Genomic DNA, 12,707 nt, shown 5'->3' with positions numbered 1-12,707 from the left:
TTGGTAGAGAGTTCACAATTTTGACAATAATATGACAAAACTATACTTTACTGGCCCAAGTGGTTTAATGGAAGAAGTATATCAGTGTATCAGGTATTTTTATAATAATATCTGCTGTGGTGCATATACATAGCTATTTATGGAGTAAAGTTACTTTCAGTGTTAACTACAAAACAGAGTCTATTCAAATTTTAAATTCATAAACTCTTAATATTAGGTCAATAAGCTAAAAAGAAGATAATACTAACAATTAAGCTCCAGAAAGAAAGTAGCATTTGAGACAGAATTGTCTGTTAGAACAGGTGACAACTGTTAAAGCAAAATTCTTCAGCAATTCTGTCTCATCACCTCAGGCAACATCAAGCTCTGAGCTATATTTTAAAACTAAAACTCCTGCTATTTGGTAAAAGCATTATATTCAAAACTTTCTACTATTCAAACATAAATGATCAGTAGGGAATACAAACAGTGTCACTGCTCTGACCAAGTGAAATACCAGGCTACTCTAAAAATTCCACAGAAATTATTTTAACACCCGGTTTCTTGGTGTTTTCTCCACCTACCCAGTGCATTAATGGTCCTCATTTGCTGGTGAGCCTGGGGCTGTGCTGGCTGCTGGCCTTGTACCTGGGGCTGCAGCTGGGTTTGGGGCTGGTTTCCATAGGGCAGCCCCAGGGCAGCGTAGGCTCGTTGCATGGAGCTGGGGTCGATCGGATTGGGATTGCTTAGTGATGGGGTGTTCTGCTGGCCTGTGCCAACAGAACCAATGGAATTCTGGATTCCACCAGCTGGAGACCCTAAGAGGGCTATAAAAATAAAAAAAAAGGATGAGAGAATATTGAAAATCGATGAGGATAAATAATAAAACTAATCATGCCAAGAATCACCAGACATGCATATACTTCTATGTTGTGTATCTTTTCCTGCCAGAGGACAGAATGACACCTGAGATCCCAAGTGGGGAAACTCAGCCTTGGATTCTACAGGACAGAAACCACCCTAACTATTAATCCATGCAGTCTAAAGAGGAGGGCTGTGTATTTCAGGCAGATAAGTCCATAATTACTGTAACAGATACAAAGATAAGGCTCCTATATGAGGCTAAATAGGATTTTCATGCTTGGGACAGTAGGCTAAGGTGAAAAAAAAATTTAATTCCTCTACTTCCCTCTTTCCCATCAATCCCATTTTAGGTCAAAATATTTGGCTCCAGAACAGAGATCCTGAGTTCAGCAGAAATAACTGTGTCCTTGGACACAAAGGTAATACTGAAGATCTGCTGGTAGAAATTTTCATGGCAAGCAGTCACTGCATGAACCCTCTGAAGGCCAAACTACCCTAAAGCCCAGTTATTCAGAGATATGAAAAACCCTGATGGGTTTCAGTTTGTACTGACCTATGTGACCACCACAACCAACCAACCCCTCTCACCACACAGATGTATGGAAGAGTCATTTCCATTGTAGACAGGTAATGGAAACAACAGGGGGAAAAGCAGTATTTACTCAACCCAGAAGCGAATAAAATTCTGCTTTCTGGACCTCATTTTAGCTGCCATTCTAAGTAATAACATGTTCCACTGTGACTGACCCATGGAATATTATATCCTTCAGTACAGAGACACTGCATTTTGATAAGTGAGACTCTGGTAGAAGTAACTCATCCTTCACATTTTCCCCCTCAAGTAATTAAATACGTAATGTGCATTACAAATTTGTGAGCTAAACATAGCAACAGTAATGGCTTTTAATATAGGCAACAATAACTGTTTTATTGAAATATTAGGAGGGGCACGTGGTTAGATAAAAAACTCAGGAAAACAAGCCTTCTGAGACATTAACAGCATTATCCAGGCTTTTTTAAATCCTTACCCACTATGGAAACTGAGAGAATCACTGAAAGAGATACACAGGCTTTCAGCTTCCACCCAAGAGAAAACACACACATTAGAGTCCAGACTTCTCTCTCTACAGATGAGAATTCAATTTGATCTCATTTGCCAAAGAACTACAAATAAATATAGTCAGAGATCTCCCTCTCCAGAATAAGCAGCCCCACAGAAAACATCCTTTTTTTTCCCAAAGGACAATCCACAGTATTTTTAACTCTGGGATTACCATGGAAATTAGGCTTACACATACTTACACTCTCTGGACACATTCACAGTAACTTTTGAACTTAATGATCATTTCCAAGAGACTTTAAAAACAAAGTCAGAAGCTGATTAAGATCCTATCAGCTTAATTAAAAAAAAAAAAAGACATAATAAAGAGTAACTACATGAATTCCTTGTTGGACTTGCACACAGCACTCTGGAATTACACCATCTAAGAGAAAATGCCTTAGACAAGTGCAAGCCAAGGAATAGGAAGTCTTCAGGAAGGTTAAATACCACAAAACTTGTGGCACCTTGAAATTCAAAAGGCTTCAGAGGCTGCTGCGACAGCATGGATTGATTCAGGAGCTAATAAGAATTTCAGCTTATGTTAGAGGAAGAGGATGATGTTCCTCTGGAAAAGTTACAACCAAACACCCCTGGTGCTTTCAGTGTTGGCTGTAAATGTGGGGAGGGCAGAACGACCAGAGCACAAGTTCAGCCCTTGTGCTAGAACAGCTTTAGACTATTTGGCCTCAGCTTTTCTACACTTCACTACTCTATTAATAGGACACTATGCTGAGCATTTCCTGACATCAGGAATCTGATTTTGAAGAGGGTTTTTTGTCTGTTTGTTCACTGATTTTATAGGAAGGCATGCCATTATTTCGATCTGTCAAACAAGAAGATGGAGGCAGAGAGTATTACACTTCCATTCTGGACAGACCAAGTCAAATGCTGTCCCCTCTGAGGCAGATACTGCAGGAAATACAGTAAATTAAAATAAATATAGCCCTGGAACAAACAGGAGTTATCACATTAGGCTACTGCTACATGAAACAACGTCTACTGCAATTTATTTTTATGAATTGATGCTTCAGACATTGATGAGCTCATGACAGAAGCTACAAGTGTGAAGCACTCATGTCTTTTAGAGGGGAATCCCTCCAGCTAATTAAAATTTATCTTAAACACAGACTCCTAATTCTATTTTAAGCACAGATGCCCAGCACTTCTCTAACCTGACCAGTCCAGTGAACACGTTAATCCATTTTTGAAAAGCGTGGTTTAAATTTTTCATTTTGTTTCTGAATTCTGTAACCGAGACTTGCTCTGTCCTGCAGCTCCTCACTCTGCTCCTTACATCCATCTCAGCTCAAAGGGGCTGGAGCAAAAATTCTGCTGGTGACTCTGACTCACCTCAGCACAAGCCTGTCCTGCACCCAGAATTAGGCAGGTACACAAAGGTAAATGTACACCATCATTTAATTAAAGGTTGTATCTTGACTCAAATCACGGGGTAAAGATTTTACGAGGAACTTGAAGGTAGGAAGTGTCAATATTAAAGTTGACCACCAATGCCATGTTAATGCTTATTTAAGTTAAGCATTAAACCAAAAGCCTCACAGTACAGCACCATATTAATCTATGAATGGAACTCCTTAATCCATAATGGCTCCATGGGGTAACTGATAGGTCACCATTATATATATATATGATTTCCAGCAATTGAACAAACAAGAAACACGTTTTGTTTGTCAGAGCTACTGACAGTGAGACTTGAGTGAGCTGGATTTCATTCCTAGTTTTCACAGGAAACAGGCTCTACTGAAGAAGTTGAGGCCTCCTCCTCCTGGATACAATTCCCTGTGCACCAATGCACTCCTTCCTTCTCTGCAAAGGTTGGTTCCCAAATGCTCCACATCCAGGCCTTCTTCTATTTTCTGCCCATACTCTTAGCTCCTGGTCCCTATTTCCATTTCCCTCATCAGATTCCCACTCTTCATCCCCAAGTCCACATACTCCAGAATTTCTGGCTCAGAGTCTTCTTTAAAATCACATTTTTGACTGAAAATCAGTGGTTTCAAATTTAATTTTTCTTAATCAAGCTTTCTCCTTGCTGCATTTTATTTAAAAATTTCCTGCAAGGAAAACTACAGAGGAAACCAGTTCCATGTTCACAACTCCACCTTCCAGTCTCAGCTGAGCAGGGGATCTCTGGTGTCCCCTGATCCTGGAATGAAGCACAGAGAGCACAAGGATGGCCCAGGACACGAGCACAGCACACACATCACCACCTGCACAGTTGTGAGAGGAACAAAGCCCAGGAGCTGAGGCACAACACACCTGCCCAGGTCAGGAATGGAAGAACTAAGGAGTTCAAGCATGTGCATGAGAAGATGAATCTTCAAAAAAAAAAAACCCCAAAACTGTTATGACACAGCTACAGAACTAGGAAACATATCAACAACTGTTTGCAAGAGTCCAGAACTCAAATTGTGGTGGGCTCAGCAGGGAGCAGGTACTTCCCAACAAAAACAACCCCCCAGCCCCATAACATTTCAAGCCATTAATTCAAAACAGAGGAGTCACTTGCTCATTCAAAAGAAAAGCTTAATGTTTCAGCATGTGCAAAATAACACTTGTTTTTCCATTTCCTCAGCCCCCTCAGAGGTACAAGGGACACACAACAAGAACCACGTGGAACAGAAAGAATTTTCAACTTGTCCCAATATGTCCTATTTACAAGTCAGGTCACTATCAACCATTGTAATAAAATACAGCTCAAGATTGCTTAAAAAAAAAAATAAAAAAAGCTACACAAAAGAAACCTGGTACAGATGTTCTTTGCAAAAAAATCTACACACTAAAAGACGTGTACAGAAACAGCTCCATGGCAATAACCCAAACCCCAGGACTTTGTGCAGCACACAGATCCCCAAGGAGTGGGAACAGAAAGCCACAAAGGCACAGGAATGGCTGCACATGGAAAGGTGGAAGTGAGGTACCACAGTGCAGTGGTTCAGCAGGGCTCAACTGCAGAACTTTCTAAAAGATGGGCAACCTTTGAAGGAGCTGCTTGAAAACCCAGGACAGACACACCAGGACTAAAATAATACGGCAAAACAGGGCAGAGCACAGGAAGGAGGGTTCCAGACTCTCTGTAAGGAAGGCAGCCTGACAAAAGAATGAGGGTCTCTACACTTCTCATTTCTTTTTCCCTTTCTAAATGTTCTGATCATATTATGCCAAATGCAGACCCCCTCTTCCCTCCAATTTAGTAGATTCTGTGATTATTTATTCCTAAAACAGCCCACATTTTCTTCCAGTCTTAAACTAATGCAACTTAGATTAGTTTTCACCTGAGCAGGCACAGTGTTTTCACCATTTGCACATATTGATGTGAATCACTTCACAAACCTTTCTGATTGCCCAAAAAGGGGTATCCTTTATAATAGATCTAAACAAGTATTTTAGTGTTCCTCTTTCACCTTCAACCAAACCATGAGCTGTTCCATGTATGACTCAGAGACATAATCCAGGACAAAGAATCCTGTACCACTGGGTTATTGATTCACTGACTGGAAGGATATTTCATATTTATCTCCCTCCATATGCAACAACAGAGCCAAATTCTACACTTACCCATTATAATTCTGTTGCAGCCAAACAACATCTCATAACAAAATTATTTTTGAGGACTGCCTGTGTTCAAGATTTTGTTCTCTTTTGATAAGCTGCATGAGCAATAAAAACACTGCACAAACTACTTTACTATAGCAGCTTGCATTGAAAAAACACAATTCTGTTGTGCTAGATGTTGTTAGCACTTTGATAACAACTGTCTAATAAGGATGTTATGCACAAATTAAAAAGCAAAGCTTTCAACACATTTTTTGAGGACCAAACAACTAATCACTTGCCACAAATTACTATTTTCAACACACAAGACTTATCTTGTTTACCAAGAAGTTTGGTAAAACACAGACAAAATCCTGACCTTCAAGTACCTCTATAGCTGTAATTTTTTCTGTTTTGGAGGGGAAAAACCCCTCCTGAAACTATAAAGAGAGCAATGCTCAATGGATAATTTTGACAGCCTTTCCAGCTACTCTCTCCTCTGTCTTAATCCCATCTAATTTAGGACCAGTTCTCCATCCTCCAAGGTTTACTGGTGCTCCTCACTGCAGACTCAGCTTAACTGGAAATTAGTAGAATGCTTCCAACCCAATTCCAATGTACAAGCTTTACAAGTTCTCCAGCTATTTTCCACTTCCTAACCCTCATTTAAATATACTCAGGCATAACATTACTTAAGACTCCTAGAACTGCAGTGTCGATGCTGTAAAATGTTCCATCCTGGCATCTTTTCAAAGGATTTGATGAGAGGCAAGCCTACCAACATAAGCTCAGTATTTTCTGTTTCAGAGCAGGAGGGAAATAAAAACACACTAGAAATGGACTTGCCCCAAGCATCAGTAACAGCTCAGCTATTATAAAAACCAGGCATGGGCACTGTGATTTGCAGGGTTTTAGCTAATCTACAGCAGCAATAAATACACTTAATGATTAAGACATCCAGACCAGATCTTTTTGTATGCAAGTTGTTTTTTTTTTCCAAACATTTTTGGTTATTTTGAATCACTAGCATGTTAATTTGTTCCTAGCAGCAAGAAAAACAATCAAGTAGCTTATCTCCTTCCCCAAACTGTACCTATATCCAAAACTTTAGGCCTCATAACTGCAATCTATTGACCTGCCCCACAATGAAGCACCAGTTAGAAGCTGCCACACCCTTTAAAATAAGATGGGTGCTTGAGCTCAGGCTTTCCCAATTATTATGTTTTTCAGTAGTAAATTGCCTTCAATGATCAGAAAGGAGATTTCACTAGTAAATTTATCCCTCTACAAGTTAACCAGCTACTAAGTTTGTTAGGACACTCCCAAAGTTTATTCCTACACTGCACAGTTGATGAGCTTTGCTAGTATCATTCAGTGGTGACAGCAGTAAGAGAACTACTCACGTTGTTGGTTTCTTTTGTCACTGGCATTTTTCAGAGGAAGGCACACAGGACAGTCGTGCCGAGTACAATTCTTCCAGTGGGAGATGATTTGTCTCGAAGATGCACAATGAGCAACTGCAGCAAGGAAAAGCAATGGAGTTAAGGTCACTGTTAACCAGGTTAACTCGTTTTCAATTAACTCAATCTCATTTTTAAGAGCAATTCTATTCTTTCTCCTTCATGAGTTGTAATTTTTCCTGTTTTGGAGGGGAAAACCCCCTCCTGAAACTATAAAGAGAGCAATGCTCAATGGATAATTTTGACAGTCTTTCCAGCTACTCTCTCCTCTGTCTTAATCCCACCTAATTTAGGACCAGTTCTCCATCCTCCAAGGTTTACTGTGCATATAAGTAAACACAGCTCAACACAACTAAAATTTTTTGGGACGAGTCAAGAAAACAATGAAAGAAACTAGTACTAAAATCTAAGACAAAGATGTGGTGAATAGTACACCCTCTTTATACAACAGAGGAGATGAAAAAGATGCTTGCAAGTCTACCCTGGTACTATCCCCTCCTTGAAAAGGCAAATATTGCACTGTGTTTTTTTAAACTGAGGTGGGAAGTGGAAACCAGGCAAAGGGAACAGCCGTTTAATTGCAGAACCAGCGCTGACACTCGTTTGTGCCAGGTATGGGACTGTTCTTGACAAGAAGAGGAACGCTGGTTACAAACACCCCAGCAACCTTCCAGAGCTCGTGTGCCGAGCGGCCCCAGCCCCTGCCCTCACCTTGGCAGGCCTTGCCGGCCTGGCAGTGCGTCATGTGGTTGAGGACGTTCTTCATGGTGCGGCAGTGCGGGAGGGCGCAGGCCCGCACCTCGCCGTTGGCCTGCTCGCGCCGCTGACACTTGTGGGCGTGGAGCAGCAAAACCAGCTGCTGCTGGATCAGTTTGCGCTTCTCCGGGTCCGCCGTCGGCCCAGTGGCCATGGCCTGCGTCGGGACGATCCCCACCTGCTGCACCTGGGTTTGCATCTGGGACTGAGAGAGCAGAGAGGGGAGGTCAGCGGCACGTCTGAGAGTCGCGGTTCTGACCCTAAACCTGCGTAAGAATTGTGGTCTACAGCTTCCTCCTGAGCGGGGGAGAGGGGCAGGCACTGACCTGTGGGACCAGGGACGGGACCCCAGGGTACTGAAGTTGTCTCAGAGGAGGGTTACGTTGGATATCAGGGAAAGGTTCTTCCCCCAGAGGGTGGTTGGGCACTGAACAGGCTCCCCAGGGCAGTGGGCACGGCCCCAAGGCTGAAAGACCTCGAGGAGCAGTTGGACAACGCCCTCAGGCACATGGTGTGACTCTTGGGGATGGTCTTGTGCAGTTGGATTTGATGACCCTTGTGGATCCCTTCCAACTCAACATATTCTGTGTTTCTGTGAGTATCACAAGACTGTTCACCAGGCTACCAGGATTATTACACCACTCCCTCAGCATTCTCAAACTTTTCTATTCTAATCTCGGAACAACGTATTGAGAGGTTCCTCTGTTAAAACATTTACAAACAAGAGTTTAAAACACAAGCCACTCAAAACCTTCTGTTTATTGGAGAGACCATAATTCCAACAGAAATAAGCTCTTACCACACCCAGAGGTGGAATTCTTTAAGGTCCTTGCAACCCAAACCATTTCATGATTCTATGAATTCAAGCCTGTTTCGTATTATATTTTCATATTACAGGTTTTATACACTTAAATCTTTGTTTCTCATCCCTAACAGAAAGAGGAGTCCAAAGGGAGAAAACAGAATTCTATGACTGTCTCTATATATTACAACAAAAGGCAGAGTTGATTTTCTAAGCATAAATTAGTCTTTTGTCTCACAAGTGAGTGCTGATATTCCCTTCAAAGAGAAAATTCCCTGGGTAAGCTGTATATGGTTTTCTTCCAGAAAGGGCCACCTAAATCTGGTTGCATTATGGCTACTGAAGTGAATCAGAGTTAACTACAGGGTGATGCTGGGATGTATCAGCTTGTAAAATCCAATGTTTTACTTCCAGCATCCATTCTTTATGGACACACTTCTGCACCAAGGCCTGAGCTCTGCCTGACAGCTGCAAACCCACAGAGATCTTTAGTCTAAGGCACAGCTCATAACACTGCAGAAGAGAACAGCCTCCTTAACACGTCATTTCTCCAGCACAGATTCAGCACCTTTTTCTGCCTTTCTGGACAAATGTAGAAACCTAATTTTCAAAATAAAGCACATCCACAGTCTGTAATGTCTCCCCTAGCAGGGGTAGATATGGGACTGCAAAAGCACTTGAATCCCTGTGATTTGCAGCCTGAATTAATCTCATGGACAAACATAAAACTGTCCCAAGAATCACTTTGATTATGCCCTGTGAAAATAGGTTAACACAGAAAAGCTACCTAAGGAAAATCAGCCACTAAAAGCACTTATAAATAGAATACAGGAAGAATAGGATTATACTGGGGAGATAACAGAGGAAATAGTTCAGTGCTGACCACTACTGACCAAAGCCTATGTACTACATTTAAGGAAAATCAGTTTAAAGTGACAGAATACACCATTTGTAGCCCCTTCTACTTCTGACCTTTGAGAAGGAACTCCCCAGAAAATTCCACAGCCTAATAACAGCAACCTTATTTTTGTTTGGTGAACAAAAGGTTCCCTGGCAAGAGTTGTCACTACTCCAGCAACAAGCTTTGTCCCTGCACATCAGCTTTTTGAAGAGCTTGGCTTTTCTTCTGGAGAATGAAGCACAAAAGATCAAGTAGAAAACACCATGGCTGGTATTTGATGGAGGAGGATGGGGACTCTGCCACTTGATAATGATTATAGTAAGTCTTAAAAACAAAGAGGAATTGCTGAATCTGTTTGTCTTGGCCTTGCCAAGACAAGAAAAAGAGCAATAAAAGGAAAAAGGGTGAATGAAGGAAACCCAGCCACTTCTGCTTCCAGTGCACACAGCTGCAATTCAGTCTTCCATTTCTCCTGTGAACATATCCACAGAGCAGACAGGTTTTGCTGAAACAATTCTTGGGTCGCAAATAGGAAACAATTAGTTCAGCCAATCTTCAAAAAAATACAGAGACCATGCCAAAGAAAATCTTGTTGGAAGTGGTGTTTTCATCCCAGTCAAAGAATTGTTTCCCAAGCCAAGTTCTCCTTTTGTTACTACCCCACCAGTTAACAGACACAGCTACAGCTGTATCAGCACAGATGCCCTGACCCAAAAGGGTTTCTTGAAGAGTGAGTAAGGAAAAAGCAGAATTACAGAGTATCAGTGGGTTGAAAAACAAGCAGTCTGAGTGCAGATGAGAGCAGAGTGTCTGCAGGTAGGCACAACCCCCCCCTCAGAATATTGCCTGCCTTACTTCCCAGGACTGCTGACTGTTTGAAGAAGTTGATCTCTTCCCTGCTACTCTGCCTTCCAAGAACAGTGGTCTGCAGGACCAGTTCATAAGTGAAGACCTGCCAGTGCACCACAGTCACACCAAAGGGACAGGAATTATCCCACTCCAGAACGAGCAGGAGGCTTCTTTTTGCTTCACCTGAACGACCAACAGTTTTCTTGCTGAAGCAGCAAGTTCAGACACTTCTGCTCCCACAATTAAAATAAATCTTTCAATGGTCAGATACATGAGATAAAAAAGATGGTTCTGTTTTTCTTGCCACTTGCTGAGCTCCACCATCAACAGAACAAATGGATCAGGGGTTGTCAGTCTGCTAAAACCTCTGACAGAGACGGGAGGTTCATTAACCAATTTTCTAGAAACAGAGCAATACCCATTTCTATAGGGTAAACCAGTCATTAATACCCTTCAAAATTATGGACACTCTGTATTCCCATAGGAAGATGGTTCTGCCCTGTCCCTATCCTGAAGGGCAAAACCATCCTGCACGTCTGGGCAGCACAGATGCATGAGTATCTCATTGTCAAGAGCTTGGATGGACACAAAGTTCCCTGGTATTTTACTTTGCTGAGGTGACCAATTCTCTACATTTTGATGTATGTATATTCAAAACCACTCCACATTGTCAAGATGGAACACTATGTACCTCTTCTTATAAAAGCAGGCACCAATTTCAGCAGCAGTGGCAATCTTAGAGTAGGTAAACGATGTGATACAGAACTCTGCGTCAGCCCAGCTTCCATACAGCACTATGTTTTTAAAAATACATTTCCTCTTCTGTAATTTCTTTTTACTTCCATGTTTTTTTCCTTCTCCCTGGTAGGAGAACATGACTGTCTGGAATCACTGTATTAGGACAAATCATGCGTTTAAAAAACGTCTTTTATTTCTTTTAGACAGGTTTGTAATCAACAGTGGATCTTAGTGAAGTAATTAAAAATCCACTGCCACAAATCCCACCTTCAGGCACCCACAAGTACATGAGGTGAAACACACCCAAACCTCTTCAGTTCCCCTTCAACCACAGGCTAAAAGTGTGATCCTGAGGGTCCCCTCCAGAGAAGGGATAGTGGGCATAAGGTGGATACACACGTGAACTGTAAATCTCAAAGAACATTTCTAATCAGCAACACTTCTATCTGAATTCAGTGTTCACAGTGTGATCACCTCCAGTCATGTACCCAAATACACTTTCATTAAGATTCAAAGAAGTCCTTCCTGCACACAAGAATTGCAGAAATGCTCTAATAATTGTTGAACCAGCTCTGAAAACCCAGGAATTCTGTCCCAAAACTGAAGGAGAGCTCAAGCAGTAGCTGTCAGATGGCATCAGGAATGAGGCAGTCCCCAGAGCAGTCACCAGATGAACCCAGGCTTTGTCCAGTGACGACCAGAGCTCCACTGGGAAAGTGGCACAGAACCAAGTTACACTTCTCCATGTGGATGGTGGCTTCTCTGGTTCCACCAGTTACTCTGAACAGGTATGGTCTGAACAGCCTGATCCTATCCAAAAAGGAAGAATCCTTCTGACACCAGGAATCCCAAGGTTTGCTTTGACCCCAGAGGCTGGAGGCTCACACGTGCACAAACCAGGCTGAGATGGGCACCAGTACTACAAGCACAAGCCTTTGCATTTGTGCCCAAAAACCCTGCAGTGCTGCATTTCCTCATCCAAGGAGCTGGAGGAATCAGAATCTGAGGCTGGATCATGGGCAGAAGACTTCAGAGGAAAGGAGAAAAGGTTTCCTGAACTGGATAGGGCCTTGGAAGGTGGTCATGGTCTCTGGAGGGAGAATGACTCAAGTGTCAAGAAATTATATCAGCCTGTTAATAGCACAGACCTGAACCCTGGTACTGCTCCAGCAAATGAGGAGGTAGGAGATACTCAGCTCCTGAATACAAAGCCAGCATGATCCTAGAATCCCAGAATCATTCAGGTTGGAAAAGACCTCCAAGATCAAGTCCAACCTGTGACTGATCACCACCTTGTCAACCAGACCAGAGCGCTGAGTGCCATGTCCAGCCATTCCTTGAACACCTCCAGGAACAGGGACACCACCACCCCCCCCCTGGGCAGCCCACTCCAATGCCTGAGAACCCTTTCCATGAAGAAATTCCTCCTGATCTCAAACCTGAACCTCACCTGGAGCAGCTTGAGGCTACGATCTTAACATGAAGAACATGTTCGGAGCCCAAGATTTATTTCAAAGCTTTGGCATTGACATGGATACAAGCAGAGTTTTCATGTCAAGAGTGAACAGGAATATTTTAATTTTCCAGTTTTCACCTACCACTGCAGAGAGTAACTTCCACTCTGAGGGTGGTGCTGGGGAGTGACCCTGCAAGCCCATGACAACCACAGAGGTGAGAAGGTTCCCACGGTCAGGCCATGGAAGG

General features: G+C 42.4%; 1 protein-coding gene across 7 annotated transcripts in view; it reads right to left on the bottom strand.

Moving 5' to 3' along the window:
- Nucleotides 1-12,707, bottom strand: part of CREBBP (CREB binding protein) — a 94,989-nt gene that overhangs the window by 39,084 nt on the left and 43,198 nt on the right. For all 7 annotated transcript variants that reach the window (XM_032703891.1, XM_032703892.1, XM_032703894.1 and 4 more), the window contains 3 exons: nucleotides 7,669-7,918; nucleotides 6,901-7,014; nucleotides 564-806 (listed from right to left, as the gene is read on the bottom strand). In XM_032703891.1, coding sequence (XP_032559782.1) covers nucleotides 564-806; nucleotides 6,901-7,014; nucleotides 7,669-7,918 — 607 coding nt within the window. The remainder of the gene's footprint in view (nucleotides 1-563; nucleotides 807-6,900; nucleotides 7,015-7,668; nucleotides 7,919-12,707) is intronic.

The sequence above is a fragment of the Chiroxiphia lanceolata genome, chromosome 16 (genome assembly GCF_009829145.1).
Source record: "Chiroxiphia lanceolata isolate bChiLan1 chromosome 16, bChiLan1.pri, whole genome shotgun sequence".
Classification (NCBI taxonomy): Eukaryota; Metazoa; Chordata; class Aves; order Passeriformes; family Pipridae; genus Chiroxiphia; species Chiroxiphia lanceolata.
The sequence above is the reverse complement of the archived record's forward strand: the minus strand, read 5'-3'. Positions and strand labels throughout refer to the sequence as shown.